Below are 18,320 nucleotides of genomic sequence, written 5' to 3'. Positions count from 1 at the left end.
AGGAAGCTACCAAACATGCAAACCTCAAATTTCCTAAGTATCATGCAATGCACACACTTACCAAATCCTGTTTATAGAAATTTATCTCTTCTAGAAGTCTACTTCAGAAGGACTCTGAGGTTGCCCACCAGATACAAAAGTTAAGAATAGAGTTCAAAGTCTTTTCATCAGCAAGGTGAGTTGCCACACACTGAACAGAGATTATGCTTAAGAAAAGCATTTGCCACTCACATGACTGAATAGTTATTGAGGGCAGGCTGCCTGTTGTGCCCACTCCTTCACTACCACCCCACGACATTGGCTTGTATCTGAATTACCAGCCTTGTTCTATACACTATAATCTGGTCAGTGTTTACAGAGAACAGGACAAAAATACATACAGATTTTGTCGTAGTTAGGGAGTTAAAGATTTCATGCAAGTAGTTTTCATGCAGGTAAGGGGAACAAGAGAACTGCAGAGACACTAACGGGAAATACGGACACTCTGAAAGGACTGCATCTCAGGTTAATGAGATTTACACTTTAAGAGTTGCGTTTACACAGCTTTTGTACACTTTGGAAGATTTCTGCATGAAAATAACTAAAGTTATTAACATTGAAACTGAGACTCAGGTACAAATGATAGCTCTCTTAACTTACACTGTGTGACATATTACCTATTCCCTCTCTCACAAGTTCACTTCCACTGTATTGGCAGTCATGCCAAAGCAGCCATCAAGACCTCTGACAATCACATTCAGGTCTGTAACTTATTTCTGACAAGAAGAATCAGCTAGGGAATAGACATTTGCAGGAGCAATGACCTCAGGAAACCCAAGTTTGTCATTTTACTCTACTTTCTCATCCCTCCCTTTCCTTTCGTCCCCTGACCAAGTAATAGATCAACAGTGGATAAATTAGGCAATGCTGTAAGAATTGCAAAATCCCCAAACAAAAAAAAAAAAAAGTAGAATTTGGTTTAAAACAAGGCAAAAAAGGGCAAACTAACTTTGTGTTTTCCCCAACATCCATGTAATATGCAATTCTGCATATAGACTCTATATATACATTAGATGGTAAGTGCAATTATTGAAGCAGAAAAGACTACTCATGATATAAATAAACTGCTGTACTGAGAACAAAAAGCATTTCAAAGAAGTTCACGTGATGAGAGATTGCTTTGATTTCTGGTGGCACTTGTTAAGGCAACTATCAGGTTAAGTCATGTAAAGGCATTTTAAATAAGCTTATTTCTATGTACTTCATTAGAAGAAAAGACATCAAGTGTGAAACAGTAGGAACAGAGTGATAAATCCTGGCCCCTTCTTTGGGCTGCTAAGTCACAGTGCAAAAGCTCGTGCAGTGCGTATTGCAAGTGTGTATGTACTTGGTAATACCACAGCTCCCAACTCCTAAGAAAATTGCTATCGTCACAGAAGGCAGTTTGACAGAAATTTAAAGCCTCCTATGGAGCAGAGAGGAATTTTTTCCACAAAACATCTGAAATCCTAAGGACTGTCCACACTTAGCCTTAACAGCTGAGGATGCTGATGCAGCAAAGCACTTCAGCAGATGCTTACCATCCTGTATAGCAAAACTCAACAAAAATGCAAATGGCACTACACTTGTTCAACTTTAAGCACGTTTTTCATGAAGTAGGATGATATACCTTCGAATCAACTGCATCTCAAAGGTCTCTCTCCTTCCTCTGCTTTAATAATTGAGAAAAGAGCTAGAGCTTGACAGAATGCAGATGGCAGAAGTAGCCAAAACAGAATCGCAGCCCTTCAGATATGAAGGGGGCCACACTGAAGAACTCAATTCACTCGGTTCAAAGGACATTGCTGTATGTTCGCATGTCTGGAGCCAATTTTCAGCTCCACTCAAGGCCATGGCAAGATTCCACTAACATAAGTCAGAGCCCATGTTTCCTGTCTTTATCTCTACTTGCATACCCAGCGTCAGGATGATGGAGTGGCAAAGCCATTACCTATTTGATACAATCCTATCTACTCAAACAGGTCACCAGATTTTCACATGAGGAAATATCACATCCTCATTGTTAATTTAAGCAGCAGCTTGTGTTTTGCAGAAGTTAACTACTTAAGACATAAACACCTGTTTTCCAAGAAAAGCTGCTACAAATCAACACCAAGAATTTTTCTGTTTCATTCAATTACATTTTCAGCCTTCCAGCTCAACCTTTTTTAGCCAATATTGCTCAGTTTTTACAATAAGATTTTGAGGTGTTTTGCTTTGGTTTGTTTCTGGGTTTAACTTCATTAGGACAGGCTATTTCATTTTTTACCAGCTGCTGAAATACGTTCTTTAAGTGCTCCAGTTCAGAAACTAGAAGACACTTCAGCAATTCACTTGCAAACATGACAGAGTTCTTAGCTCAAAAATTCCAAATTTCTTGGTACCAAAGTACACAGGTTTATAGTCATGGGTCATGTGGTTTTTTTCAAGGCAGATTTCTTTAGGAACTGGAAGAGAGCTATTACATGAGTGTACATGAAAAAGAGAAAGTACCCTAAGTTTCACAAGCAGTGTTTTAAGCCTACCAGCAAAACAAACATTTTGAATATGAAGGGGTTTTTTTGTTGTGTAACTGCAGCAGGAGAGAATTACTCATTCTGTAACCTAGTTAAGACAGAAGCTTGAGGGCTTTTTTTTTTTAATTAGGGAGAATTCCTGACAGTAAGTGTTATGCACTCAGTTTCCATTAAACAAAGAGGAAAGGAACTCAAGATTTAATTTAAGCTTTCTTTTCTTCCCATTAAATAGTCTTCTTTACGTGAAATTTGTTTATAAAATCTAGTTTGTAAGAACTTTTACATAACCAGCAGTTATCCAAATTTTTATGCTGCCTACACATTTAAATATTTCTTCATACATTTTTGTTCCTTTTACAGCTGTTTCATCAAAAGAAAAGGGTGCACCTTTTTGTTAAATCAGATTGATTTGACTACATTATGCAGTACTTAGAAAGTACTTTAGAAGTGTGTAATCTAGAGTTGGAACTAAGAAACATGTTTTTACTTTCAACCATGAGATTCCGTGAAGGAGGGAAGAGGAAAAGCAGCAAATAGAGGGGTCAGATGAGGACAGTTTCAAAGTGACTGCAAAATTCATTTGTATAGTCCATAGTAAAAGAATACAAGAAACTGAAGGTTGGCTACACATCTTAAACTAACTGCCCATTTCCATTTTTTACATTACTATTAGAATTCCCACTGAATCTAACTGATGCACTGCTTTCCAGCAGTGGAGTAGAAGACTTCGTGAAGTGGTGTTTAGTTGAACATTAACCTACCCCAAACAAGTAGCAGCATTTTTACTATTGCTCATTTTACAGGGAGAGAAGACAACACTTAGTACATGTAAGCAAATGGTCCTGAAGTTTTCACTGTAAGAAGGAAAAAAAAAAAAACCTACTAATGTACATAACAGGCCAGTATTGCCATCACAGATGCCAAGCATCTCCATGACCTTTAAGCAGGCTGACTGTACACTGAACTCCTGAGGAATGCATGTTCAGTTTCATTAGCTTCTACAAACTGGAAGAAAGAGTGACCAAGTTCTAGTGAAAGATTACAAGGCTAAAAGGCAATCTTGTTGATCAACTCTCATGCCTTGTCCTCTTCACAAGGTACCTCCTCTTCCTTTTTACCTAGCAGTAACCTCTGAGGGTGCTCTTCTGATCTAGGTAACTTTATACCTTAAGGGATCATAATGACTCAGTTGTCATTCATATCCTCTAAAGCACCTTCAGCTGTAAAAAAAGACTGTTCCTTGAAGTTCCCCATGTTTCAGACTCAGAATTGGAGTTTCTCTGTTTTCTGTTAAAATATGTCTAGTTGATCTTGTCCAGGACTAGTGACCAACAGGTTCTGGGTGGTTTTGCTAGGTAGTAGCAAGAAACAGACAGCAGTCCTCTGACCTGGTTTCTCTCCCCTTTAATTATACAGAGAAAACAACTTGATCACTCAAGTGGTCTGGAACTGGCCCACCCAAGACTTTGTAAAAGACTGGGAGGCACTTCTCCTGTAATGCTCACGCAAACAGACTCTGGCTAACCCTGAAAGCTACAGCAGTAGTAACAAACTTTAATAGGAAAAGAGACTGCAGAGATTTGAAGCCTTTACCTACGAAAGAAAGGTGAAAGCTTCATACACATGGACAAGAGTAAAAGTGCACAGGATGGAGAGGGAGAGGAGAGAGACAAGACTGATATTTTAATTACTGAGCAGGGGTTGCAGGGAAGAAACAGCCAGAAGTTCTTGACTAGAACTGTAAGAACAGGGCAACACACATCTGTACAGAGTGAAGCTAAGCTAGCTGAAATAGTTACATGGGGCTATGCTGAGTTCACAAGGAGTTTCCAACTCTAATTTGTAGGTTCAAGCCAGTTGTAGTGTAGTTTCCATTGAAAACCTACAGATAATTCACAGTAGTATCAGTAGCCTTCAGGGAACTTGTATTTAATCACATCTGGCTGGACAACACGGCATGACACAAAAGCCTGTAAGGAAGGAAAGGGAAGTCCAGGCTGGGAGACTAGGGAGGAAGTCACTGTGAGAATGGTTCTCCACCCACAGAAAGGGAATGTGAAGAACAAACAATACCCAATGGAAGGGGGAGGTGAAGTCTTCCGTTCGCAAAAAAACCAAAAAGACTGTTCAATGAAAAATGTTGATTTGTTATATTTAGTCATTTAGGTTCTGCAATTTATCCTACAAATGGAAGTGCTGGATACCACACTATGATCTTTTTACAATGTGTGTAACACTGCACTATTAGGTCTGATTTGTGGCTTTTATCGCAACTAACTTTAGAGTTAGGTGCTTAAGTTTATAGGCATAAGGAGTTGGATTCTAATACTCAGATGTCCATTTGGCTTTGCCAGCAAGCTGCATGGGATATTTTTCCCTAAACAGGGAAAAAATAGCATTTATAGCTGAATTAGCCTCTTTTACAGCTGGCAGTTGCCATAAATATTTAAGACCAGCAGAGAATATTGTTCAACAGGAGGTAGCTTCAGGGTCTGAAAATACTGTCTGTTCTACTTCAACTTTAGGAACATTTTACTAATTAAGTTTATGGACACAGTTTTAGATAGGTCTTCCATTTGAAGACTAAGTTTTATATCTGAAAGGAAAGAGACTCTTGAAGTTTCTAACTGTTTCAGTTATACTGTACTGTCTAGTTCAGAACCAAGTGTGGTGCTCACAAAACCTGGCTATGCTTTCAAGAGCAACTCAAGACAACCTAGACTGTCCTGCCCTTCTCCACCTCTGGCCATCCACTGCTATCCCCTTCCTTGCCATGGCACTAGCTTTTCACACCAGCCTGTCCAAAAAAGAAGCCCATGCCCACACAACAGAGGTTTTTCAGGAGCACTTGCTCTCCTGGCCCTACACAACAGAGGTTTTTCAGGAGCACTTGCTCACCTGGCCAAGTGCATGACTGTTAGAGCTGGTGTAAAGGACAGAATAGGAACACGTAGCCAAGAGCGTGCAAGAAGGGAGAACAAGGACAGACTGGCCATAGTCTCAGATCAGCTTAAACACCTCATGAAATTGTTTCCTGGTCAGTGGTGCTTTCTCCTCCAGTTTTAAGTAGTTCAAAGGAATGCACTGTATTTTTTGTAAACATCCTTTAATTAACCCAGCTGGCCTCCTTATCTGTGGAAGCGACCAAATCTTCACTTGAGGCTCTGTGCCATCTTAAAAACTTGTGCTGAATTGGTGTTTCAAGTTCTCCAAGACACGCAAGACTCCTACCGGGTCCTCAGTTGGGAAGTCCTTCTCATTTAAACAAATTACTATCTAGAAACTGGGAGAAAGGCAATTACCCTTAAGGGAGACTATAGCAAATGAGAATATTCTACCTTGATTATTAACCAAAGTTTTTTTCCTCATGCTGTACTGAACTCACAAGTGCTAATTAAGAGAAACCATACTAGACTAACATGAGACTGAGAAGAATTTTTATATTTCCCTACACTTATCCTGAAAAATAGGATAAATACATTCTGCACTTGATGCGCTTACAGAAAGTCAGCTTCGGCTTTTGTAAAGAAATCCATAATCTACAGTTAAGTTGCGGAGTGTCAAACAGGAATTCTGGCTGTATTGGAGAAATAATCTCTGTAAAACACAGCAAATGACAGCCTCAAAACAGATCAGTTATTCAGCTAAAGGCTGCTCATTTAAGAAAAAGGTACTTTTCATAGCTTATATTCTTATTAGAGAGATGATTCTGTTAAATAACCCCACAGACAGATAAATGCCATCATTCTGAGCTAAACATATACAGCTGGTAATTACTACTGAGGGCAAGGGAGAATTTAAGTTCTCCCACTCCTACACATGTATTTTTGCTTTTATTTTTGGCCAGGACAACCATGTTTGCTTTGCTGCTCATTTTGCAATGTAGAGTCTGGGGTAAGGAAGTATGCAAGAGATTTAAAGAAACTGTGATGGGTCAACCTCATGCTACTGGGAGCACCTGTAAAAGAGACTGTTCTTTGCAGAAAAGCAGATGTGCTGAAAATTTTTTCCCACGAGCAGTCAAGAGAAAGAATCAACACCTCTTAAGACAGGAGTTTCTGAGAATGCAGAGAACTACTAAGAGGTAGAAGAGATTAAAAAAATAAGAAAGCATGTAGACTTTTGATACCTAGGTGAGGGATGCACAAGAGAAAAATCAATACACTATTTATTTTCAGTAGCTGAGATGAGTGGGTAGCCCACAACTCACCTCCTAGCCGCTTTAAAGGACTTCATCTTACTTTTCTACCCCAAGGAATACAAAATATTTCTAATACCAGCACACTGATTGTTCTGATAACACCGGAAGCTGTGCTAGGCTTCAGTAAACATGATCTATGTATTTAAAAGCGTGAACTACATTCTAATCTCTGCTACTATTCTACCTGCAACTATACACTACTTACTTACATTTTTATTTGTTTTCTGATCTATGATTTGCCTAGCAGAGAAGCCAGATCAGCAGCCTGGGCCAGCTGATGACAGTTTCACTAGAAGGCTCCCTCACCATGCCTTACACTTTTGGTCGAGCCAAGGCAAGGGTGGTGGAGGCAGAGAGCAAAGAAAACCTCCCTCTGAGCTGGACCAGCCTGCAATTTCTAGTCCAGTGTCCTGGTTTCGGCTGGGACAGAGTTAACTCTCTTCTTAGTAGCTGGTACAGTGCTGTGTTTTGGATTGGATTTAGTGTGAGAATACTGTTGATAACACACTGATGTTTTTGTTGTTGCTAAGTAGCGCTTATCTTAAGCCAACGACTTTTCAGTTTCCCATGCTCTGCCAGCAAGCAGGTGTGCAAGAAGCTGGGAGGGAGCATAGCCGGGGCAGCTGACCTGAACTAGCCAAAGGGGTATTCCATACCATGGGACGTCACGCCCAGTATATAAACAGGGGGGGCTGGCCGGGAGGGGCGGATCGTGTCTCTGGTGTCGGTCAGCGGGAGGTGAGCAATTGCATTGTGCATCACTGGGTTCCCGCCCCCATCCTTTTTTTTTTTGTTATATTCCTTTTCATTACTATTATTATATTTCACTATTATTGTTGTTAGTATTATATTTTATTTTAGTTATTAAACTGTTCTTATCTCAACCCACGAGTTCTGCCTTCTTTCCCAATTCTCCTCCCCATCCCACCGGGGGGGGCGGGGCAGGGAGTGAGGGAGCGGCTGCATGGTGCTTGGCTGCTGACTGGGGTTAAACCACAACATCCAGTCATTTACTAATAGAGAACTACATCATATTCTAGTTTCTCCACATTCAACAGTTTAGTACTACATGGGTACACTAGTTCAGTTATCTGCATTACCAATCTATTAGAATAAGTCACAACACTTGTTTAAAAATATTCACATAGACAAGTGTATTCTCCCTTATATCTACATTTCAATCAAAAAAAAAAAAGGACTTTTAGAAGCACTAAGTACCTGTTAGTCCAAAAACCATGCCATTGTCTCTCCTGTGCGCATTTACAGAAGTACAAATACAAAATAAAAAATGCAGAGAGACAAGACAGTAATATATCCTAGCCTGCTCTGTTACTTACACAGAGAAAAATACGTGGCTCAAATGAGCCAGTTGCAGGTCACAAGCGAAGGCTGTACCCTGGGCTGTGCTCTGTTCAGGGGGCAGAGAAGGTTGAAGTTAGACCAGCCGATTGACAACCACCTGGAACCCATTAGCAGTTCACCCACTGGTGCAGAGGCCAATTGCCCTGATTACTGACAGAGCTGACAGAAAGATTTAAGACCCTCAGACTAATAGCTAAAAGACACCAGAGGTGGGGGGGAGGATGGAAAGGGAGAGGTCAGCAGCTCCTTGTGTTGCAGTGCTTCTCATGGGGTGGGGAAGAATCCAACTGGCTGCAGCCAGAGCAAGTGAGAGTGACTTCTCCCACTATAACCCCCCTGTTTAGGGGAAAATACTTAATCATTGCTTGCGTTATGTGCTCAGTATTATGTTCACTGTTAAAGGCTTTGACTGTATTGTCTAGAGAATTAAAAAGCCCACAGATACAAAACCATGTACACGCCCCCAAGGATCAAGATCTTCTACAAACAATCTACCTAAAGCCCTGGGCTTACAGAGAGGGAAAACAATACAGCAAAAGAAACTGAACTGTCAAAGTCAGCTGTTGGCAAGGCAGGGAGGGATTTTTTCTTTTTTTTACTGCAGGTGACACCAACTCTGAATATCATTTCTGGAGTTTAAAAGAGCACTGGTCTTAAGTTATAACTATTTTTTCATTTTAGTCTTTGTTTTGTGGGAGTGCACAGCAAGAGGCTTTCAGAGTATTTCACATCTAGCTACACACCCTAACCTGAAATACCATTCAGTCTCTAGATATATAATAGGCAATTAGTTGTTAAGAGTGTAAATGCTCTTCTTCCAATGAGTCTTACAAGCATAACTATTTTATTTAAACAGTTTTTAACAAAGTCAGGCCTTACAATGGCAGTGCTACTGAAGGACTCAATTTCCATAAGACTGTCTACCTTGCCATCCACCAGAACATGTTTACACTGTACACACTGTTGCATGCCACCATGTTAAAAAGAGGAGTATTTATTTATCAGAACCATGCTTTTTCATGGCACACTGAAGTTTGTAGTCTCTAACAGCACATTTTGAGAACTTAATCTCTGTATTAAGTTAGATCTAAATAGAATTTTAAAAGGAAAAATGAGAATACCCCATATATTTGAGCTATCAGAGCAATTGTTTTGTACTGATTCAGAAGACTTCCTGAGAAGTTCATTTAACCAGAATTTGTAAATGTTTATACAACATTGCTCTCAATACTTGAGTATAATGAATAATACCGCAGCATAGAAAGTCTTCCAGTACTCAAATATTAGAGCAGGTGTTGCCTTCCAGTTTCAGTAGAAATTACCAGCATTAGATTTGTGATCTTAGTTTCTATATATTAATGATTAGAGATTTCATTTTCTAGTGTTCATGACTAGAGTCTTAAGATTCAAGAGATCGGAAGAATGACAAGAGACTGAGTCTGCAAGCAGAAATAGTGACCTTACTTCCATTCCCAGGATCTCCATTAGCATTAGTCCCAGCCACCATACTGGCTTGGAGTATTTCAACTGAATACTAGTACTGCAGTATAGGCTCACCTAATGAAACAAAATTGAAGCCTTAATTTCCCTGAGTCAGCAAAAAGCTACAGAACTCACTCAAGAAACACCAAGAAAAGGAGACACTGACTAAGAAGATGATTTTTGGAATTTAATGGGGAACAGTTCCTGACTGGAGTTATTTGCAGGGCTCAATCTCACTGCTTCCCTTCTGTATCTCAGCATTAAATGCCCTCCTGACCCCTTAAGGGCCCTATATGCTCCCCATTATCTTGCTGCACATCAGAAGGTTCCCTGGTTATAATTAGAAGTTTATTCTCTCAGGTCTCTCCACCACTAGCTTCTAAACTAGCCCTTTCAGCTTAAGGTAAGCATAGTCCATTGCTCTTCAGATACCTTAAAATAAGCCAGATAAGCTTAGATACATGTGTTCCTTATCATCCCAGTACTCCAGTTTCAGAGAATATTGCACCTACTGTTAAGTTTCAGTGACTCAGTCATCTAAGACTCAGAACAGGCTTAGAGTAATCTGCATATCTGCAATAACAGAACAAAGTTAAAGGGACAAAAATGCACTAAGATTAATTTGAGGGGAAAATTCCACCTTATTCTAAGACAGGCAGAAGCTATCCAAGATGCTGAAATTTGATACATAATCCCTTCTACACTTAAGGCAAAAACCGAGCAAAACTCCTGTTTAGTACAGCTTCCTCCTTCCCTAGGAAAGGGATCATGTAACAAAAACCTATGACCCTTCTTCCATACCAGGGATGGCTAGCTAACATCTCGAAGCTACCTTAATGAGATCAAGCAACCCCCATGTGGCCCCTCTGAAAGCTGCTTGATTAGCAATGGCAGCCAAAGGGGAGGAGGCACTAAAATCTAGGCTAAGTCTAGCAAGATCATTGTTTCAGCAGCAGCATCACAGAAATAAGGCTGTATTGATATGGCTCCTGCGTACCTCTGGTTCCATTCAGTAGAATCAGGGTTTATAGCCATTTCAAGATGGGTGCCCTGACCTGACATACTTGCCTTTTTTAATTTAAAATAAAAAAAGCTTTATTCTCCTGTTGCCAGATATCGAGGTGCCACATGAACAGGAGATGCCAAAACTGTGATGAAGGACAATATAAATAAAACTGAAGTACCTTCACACACTTTGAGTCAGACTGCTTCTTGGTTACAGCTTTTTAAAGACAAATCAGGCAAAGTCTATAACAGAGCAAGACCAACCTATTAATGCTTCTTGTACTGGTTGTTTCAAATCCTGTAACTCAATGTGATAACAGAAAGAGTGTTTGATAAGTGCACCAGACAGTTTCAACATTATTTTTCTGTATCATATTCTGCTAAAGAAGCTTACTTGGGGGTTTATTTTTGGCTTCTTTATGAACAAGCAGTCTTGATTTTAAAAGCTGGACCTGACCGTGCTAGAAGGATTCAGGTACCAGAGAATCTGGCAAAAGTAGTTTGAAAGACAAAATACAAGTTTATCAATAGACAGTTTTTAGTTCTGTGCCTGAGATCAGTCTCATAAGTTGGAAAGGAAAATTCCCCCCAGAAAGTGGGTCAACTCATTAGTTGATTGTTAAACAAGAAGAGATGAGCAGAAGATCCTTAATATAAGTGGCACAGTTTTCTTCCAGTTTTTAAACTGCAGGACTACACCACCCTGGCCAGAAAATTGCTTGTGGGTCTACTCACAGGTGGGACTGAGAGGTCTATTGCTGCAGCTGAACTGATAAGTATTTCCCGATGCAGTGGCAACTATATTGTTTCAACAAAACATTGTAAGAAAGTATCTTAAGGAAATCTTGCTACTTCAAGATAGCTTTAAATGGTTGTAATTTTTGTCATAAAACTGGGCTATAACTATTCACTTGCTTGTCATCCATTATCTGAATTTCTAGTGTTTGTGGATTTTTCAGTTGTCTTCAGTCAGCTATTTTACCTGATTAAACTCCAAGGAGGAGGAGCTTCCTTTGGAGGATAAGGAAAAGAACCCATCCCTGGCACCACCCCCACCCCACCCCCGAGCAGATACAGCAATAATAAAGCCCATACCAATGACTCAAGCCATACTTCTGTGGGTGGTATACCTTGCCAATGAGGTTCTATGTAATTCTGTTTGGCACTGTCTTTTTCTTTTTTTCCTCCCCATCATTCAAGGTGAGTTTGTTTTAATTCTCCTGAACTAATTCTGGAAACAGCATTATCAGGTGTCGCGGATAAATCCAAGTCACTTGGAAGTCTACAAAGCTCGAGTTCTCTCTCATCATCAGGTACCTTCCAGAGTTAGGTCACCTCTTCATGCTACCTGCTTCCGTGGCTCCAACACAGTCACAAATAGAGGACTATCACAGCTTTATCCTGTCATCAGCATCTGGTCAGTGCAACAGTGCTCCTACATAAAACTATGCAGTAGCAGTAAATCAGTAGTCCACTCTCTACTTCCCCTCCCACCAGGGCTGTAATTGTGCGGGTTTCAAACCAAGCTGCTTTTAGTCAGTATGAGTTCATGCTATCCAACTCTTTAAAACCAGGTCAGTGTATTGAATCAGCTCAGCACATCCTCAACAAGCATCCAAGCAGCTATAAAGGTGAGGCAGGACCTCTTCAACTATGAGAGGTGAGCTATTTTATCATTTAGCTGTAGTGTGGTACTTCATTATCTACAGAAAATATGTCAGAAGCCCCTTCCCTCCCATTCCCTTAAGCAAAGGTCACCACCTTCACATAAGCAAGCTGCAAGAGCCCTTCTGTCTGTTTAAGGTTAAAAAGTCAACAGGACTGAAGCAGCTGGTAAGGAACCTCACTGCTGACAAGCATCTTCCTGTATTATGCCAAGAGGAAAGAGTATAGTGCTGAGTTCAAGATTTGGCTCTTGGGAAGGCACTGGAAGGTGAATTAGGATTTACCCATGGCTGTAAAAAGCAAGTGCAAGAACGTCTCTTTTTGAGGCAGGGGTTAGCCAGAGTACAAGATACACTTTAACAGCAATACCTGGCAGAGCAAGAACCTGATTGCTGACTTCGAATAGTGCTCATTAACTAGTTGAGTTCTAACTTGAAGCTTTTCCGTAGGCTTCCTAGCAAGATGGAAAGTCTCTGGGTAGAGCATCTTTCTTTATGTGGGGGGGAAATAAAAAGTGACTGTTGCCAAGATCAGTAACAAAGGACAATTTCACAACCACAGTATGCAGTCTCATGTGTTTGAGAAAGCACAGCAGGAGACGGAAGATTTTCCCCATTTTAGGTGACAACCATGTTTCCAATGAACTGAGAGTCAACTTAATGAGTATCATCTCGTGGTACCTGGTGGACAGTGTCATTTGAAGACAAGCTGCTCTTTCACATGAACCTGTTAAGAGTTTAACAATGTATTCATGCACTAGAAAAAAAGATTTAGCATCCACATGACGTGGAAAATAAGGATTGGGACACATGTCAGTGAGTCACAAGTACTAGGGAAGGAGGTTTTATTTGAACTAAGGCAATCAGGAAGTGCTAACCCACATAGAAGGAGGCCTTCCTTGACTGAACAGCAATACCTTAATTGTCACAAGACAGCTGCCTTCAGTGACAGCAAGAGCAAACACTCCCAAAAGGGAAGAAGGGCACCTAAAGCAAAAACATTGTACAGGGTGTGCAGAGTGGTCCAGCCATCTCAATCTCCCAGGTCACATACTGCAAAAGAAAACTCATCTGTCCTATACACATGCATCTGCTGTTTATTGTATTGTATCACACAACATTCCAGCAGTCTTTAACTAGTAAGCTTAAAAAAGTGATGTAAGCATTTAGTATTTCTGGGTTTAGTTCACATGTTCTTCTGTTTGGAAGACGAGAACTTCTCCTTTCCTTACTCAGAAGTAGTTTCATGACAAAAAAGATAAATAAGACTGCCACAGTCTCACCTTCCCCACCACCAGCCACCTACCAACCTCCTCCTTTTTTGCATGGGTACTGCTTGCAGCTCAGGGTGCCTCAACACCCAAGTAGCAGACAGCCCCACTGCTAGAGAACGGCTGGGCAGTAGGCAAGTTTTCAGTTGGCTTCTTGAACCAGCACAGGGTAGGACATGGAGAGGAGAAGAAAAAAAGAAATCTCTACGCCAAACATAACTAGATTCTACAGCAGTTTTAAATTTCACTAAGTAATTCTTTACTATTTCCAACATATTGCAGAAGAGTGGATCAGAATAGTGAAGGGCCAAATTCTTTAGAAGACATCAATTCTTCTAATCTTAGGTTGTACATATTCTTGCATTACACCAGCAATCACATCTTGACAAGTCACTCCCTAATTACTTACAATAGCTTGTCAGGGATTGTATAGTCAGGCAAGGGACAAAAGAAACACAGTTCTGTTGTATTGCATCCCTGCACTCAAGTTAGGCATGAATTGCAACAAGCATGGACCAGATGCAAGTTGTCCTAGAGTCTAGCATCACAGAGAATGTTTTCCTTATTAGTCCAGTCACCTCTGCAGAACTTACTTTAATCTGACTTGGTCTTACTGAGAGTTTGGTCTAAAGGTAAATGTACTTAGTAGTTCTTCCACTGATTACAGGAATATTATCATGGGTTTCCCAACTTTGTTCTGTAAGTGTTGTTTACCTGCTTTAATGAAGAAGGAGCCTGATTTGTAGTCAAACAATAGAGCTGTAAGAGTGGCACAGAGTATATGTATAGCGCCTAATGAAGACATCAGTCACAAGCTAACTAATTAAGTTATTCTAACAAGCTGTTATTTTTTGCATGACAAATTGGAATTATAATAAACCATAAGAATCAAGTCTCAGTATCAGTGAAAAATGGTTTTACTGTTGTCCAGAAATGTCATTCCATTTACACATCTGTGCCATGCTATATAAAATGTCTCTCCACCAGAACAAGGAGGGACAAGTAACAAAAGTATGCAGAAGGACACTCTGCAGTCCAGGCCATTCATGCTTTCCAGTGACAGAAGAAGTTGACCACTGTTTACCGAACCGCACAGAATAAGGGAGCTGTTGCCTGCAGCACTGCAGAGCTACATACAGACATGCAGCACGCACACACCCAGCACTGCAGATCAGCACACTCACAGAATGCAGATACAGCCTCGTCGCACTATTTAAGGACAGACACTGCAGAAATCTGCAGCTTTTTTTTTTTTAGGTTACAAAATATGAAACTAGTTTAATGCTGAAACACTACTATCATGTAGAAGGAAAGAATTATTATCCTGATAAGAGAGAAAGAGAGTTTTTATTTATTTTCTCAGGGCACCAAAGACTGCTTTCCCTGAATTCTCTCTCCCTTACTGAGTAGGAAAGGTGGATGAGGGAGGGAGTTTCCTTAAGGCCAATTAAGAGCAACCTTAGACTTAAGTTTCAGGCAACGAAACTGATCTAATAGCTTAATGTCACATAAAGGGGTAGATGTTGCTCCCTCCCGTGCTGCCTGCTCTTTCTTGACCCCTTTCTTAGTCTCTTACCTCTGCTCTATCTTGGGCACTTGTCAGACCTTTCAACAAACCCATTTAAATGACCAAAAATTACAGTAAAGCTCTTTTTCCCTTCCTTCCCTTTTGGAAAACTTGTGTTGGGAGAGTTGAACCTGCACAAAGAATGGTTTGACTAAAACAGGAGCAAGTAAGCCACAGACATACACAGTCAGAGTCATCTGCTTCCACTGTGATGAGCTTATGGATAAGTCAGGTCACCATAACTTGAAGTGATATCCTTAGTTTTTTTCTGTCCAACATTGCTGAGACAATGAAGTTAATTTTTCCTCCCCATCTTCACTTACTATGGGGAAGGTGCAGGCAGGAGAGAGGAGAAAAAAGGCAAGCTCTGTATCAAGTGACAGTAAGAGTTACCTTCGGAATCATGGGTATGCTACTGGTAGCCCTTTTTGTGGTAGAATGGGCTACTGCACCAAGACTGAGAGTTCAGTCCTCAACTGAAGCTGATCTACGTAGTTTTAAACTTTCAGTATAACACAGCTGAAGAAGTTTTCTCTTCGAGGTTTCATGGTCTCTTTAGTGGAGATACTAGGTATCAGGTTATCAATACCTGCAAGTCACTTTATCTGGGCAGTTACCCCAGTCATTTGAGTAGGTATCAAAGTGCACGTGGGGGGGGAAGGGCAGGGAAAAAAAAAGTGAGAGAATTGAAGTCCACAATAAACAGGAACTACTCTTCTTACAGTAATAAAAATTAAAACAGATTCCCCCTTTAGACACACACGCTTAAGACCTATGTTCTTCTAGGGGCCTGTCTCAATCACATGGGAGCCAGAGATAAGAGGAAGAGAATTTGGTCCTGTATCCAGTATCCTTCCCATTCCTACACTTACATATTTTTGTCTCAGCTAGCGTTTCACTGAAACCTGTAACTCAATGTGTTTAAAGTTGCAGGTGTCAATAGACTTCATGTTATGCACTGCCTGCATTTTTCCCCCTACTAGTAGGAAGTAAACAAGCCCAAGGGAAAATAAAGTGTCTGTCAACCCTCCAGCACACTGAGGCATCAGATATGGGCATCTGTGATCCAAATGCTACATGGGGGCAGGGGAAGGTGTGTAAATTGATATTACACTGCAGGGCCAGGTCAAGAATCTACCCCCAAGGTAGTAACTTGGGGGAGGAGCAAGTGGAAACCCTCATTCTTTTAGCTGGATAACCCTCAAGTCATATGCCTCTTATAGTCTTAATTTTAATATATTTTGTTTTCCTTCATTACTCAAGATTACTTAGGATACACACATATGCTTCAAACTGAGGAAAGTATACACATAGTACAAACTTTTGCCCGCTTATAAAAATTTTGTAATGGCAACTATCAGGACAGACAAAACTGCTTTACTGGCCATAAAGATAGCATGGAAGTTTAAGCCTTGCTACCACATAGCTTTGTAAAGCTTCTGATCTGAATAAAGATTGCTCCTACTGGACTACATGGATCCACTACCATTCTCCAAAAGCGCTCTCTCATATAACATTTATTCAGAGCCATGCATCATTCACCATAATTTTGTTCTTTAATGCCATTTAGCGACAGGTACCATTGCTATCTGAAGCATCTAGCAAGATAAAATGCTGCTCATTATGTTCATACTGATGCTAGAGCCATCTTCAGCCAAGAAGGACTTCACGAGCCAGACCTGTTTGACTGAACACCATCCACCGAACATGACGAGAAAGTGCTTAGATTTATTACTGAAGTCCTGCTCTCACTTGGTTACGAAGCAAACATCCAAAACTAACACTTCCTAAGACTGACCAAGAAGTACATCTTCAGATACTGAAGACACTTCCCAAGCTCTCAACACCCAGAGGTCCACAGGAGTCACAGCTCTTTACAGAGTAAAGCTTCCCCTTCACTGATCAATAACTAACATCATTACTCTTTACACTGTGTCATTACATAAAAGGAGAAAGTTAATGCAAATTGACAGGCTATGATGTAGTTTCAACAGAGCTAGAGACTGAAAGAGAAGAACGAAACATTAGGAAGGTACTATTATTTGGACTAGCCAAGACAAGCATTTGCTGTGCTGTGGCAGTGTGCTGTGGCTGTTACGGTTCACCACACGGCCATCACTGCACCGAGGCATCACTCCTGCCCTTACACATGTCCCTCACTGCTGCACACAGGCATGAGGACGCAAACATCATGTTCTAATAAATACCCCACTTCACTTTCAGCCTTCACCTAGAGCATTAGTTCAGTCTCACTGAGGCCGCATACAACTCAAATCTTAAAGTGAATCTCTTCTCTACTGCACAACACCTATCGTGTCACCTCTGTTGGACACTGGGATGATGCGCGTTTGCCGCGATGCTGGCCCCTTTCAGGGCAGCTTTCCGACCCACCAGGGGTAACAAACACATCCCAGGCTGCAGACGCCTACCTTCCCAGCACCGGCTTTTGCCACAACCGGTTTATAGCCGACATAAGAGGTTAGGCAAGGAAGAGTAAGGACAGGAGAAAGAAGAGGGAGTTCCAGATGTCAGTGGATAAGCGGCAGCAGCTCCCTCCCACCAGGACTCTTCCCTTCCCAGCCCGCGGCCCCGGCAGGCGGGGGGGCGGCAGTGACCAGATTCCTCCGGGCGAGGGGCGGGAGAGCGAAGGGAAGAGGAAGGCAAGAGGGAGGGAGGGGGGCGCAGGGACGGCAGGCAGCGGTGGAAGCGGCAGACCGACACAGCGAAGGCGCAGGCTGGAAGAAGACCGGCTCCCGGGTGGTGCCTGGCGCCGCGGGGAGGGGGAGGCGAGCATGCGATTAGCCCGGTGCCGTGCGGGGAGGGAGCGGAGCGCAGCGCCCCGGGGACGGCTTCCCTCGCCGCCTCCGCGGCCCGCCGACCTACCCAGCACCACGCAGATCACGTCCAGCGCCACGAAGGGCAGCCGCGTCCTGTCAAACATGCTGGCAGCGCCGGGCGCCCGGCGTCAGGCGCGGCGGCGGCGGCGCCTCCTCGCGCGGTGACAGCCTCGGCCGAGGGGCGGGAGCGGAGCGGAGGCGGCGGCGGCAGGGAGGGGCTCAGCCGCGGCGAGGCGCTGCACTGCGCTCCGAGCCAATGGCGCCCGCTCCCCGCGATGCCGGCACCGCCGCAATCGCCGCCGCCGCCGCCGCCCGCACTGCGCTACTGCCACCACTGCGGCGCCCACCGGGGCTTTAAGGCGGGCGGGGGGGGGGGGGGGGGGAGAGAGGGGGGAGG

The 18,320-nt window shown here is 42.2% G+C and overlaps 1 protein-coding gene across 3 annotated transcripts in view; it reads right to left on the bottom strand.

Moving 5' to 3' along the window:
* The window catches only part of PLPP1 (phospholipid phosphatase 1), a 68,987-nt gene extending 50,933 nt beyond the window's left edge, over positions 1–18,054 (bottom strand). The window contains exon 1 of one of the 3 annotated variants that reach the window (XM_050912782.1): positions 17,970–18,054. In XM_050912782.1, coding sequence (XP_050768739.1) covers positions 17,970–18,027 — 58 coding nt within the window. In that variant the 5' untranslated portion in view covers positions 18,028–18,054. The remainder of the gene's footprint in view (positions 1–17,969) is intronic. The other 2 variants (XM_050912780.1, XM_050912781.1) reach the window with 2 other exon arrangements.
* Between the last annotated feature and the right edge of the window lie 266 nt (positions 18,055–18,320).

The sequence above is a fragment of the Gymnogyps californianus genome, chromosome Z (genome assembly GCF_018139145.2).
Source record: "Gymnogyps californianus isolate 813 chromosome Z, ASM1813914v2, whole genome shotgun sequence".
Classification (NCBI taxonomy): domain Eukaryota; kingdom Metazoa; phylum Chordata; class Aves; order Accipitriformes; family Cathartidae; genus Gymnogyps; species Gymnogyps californianus.
Note: the sequence above shows the minus strand (reverse complement) of the source record. Positions and strands in the feature narration are given on the sequence as shown.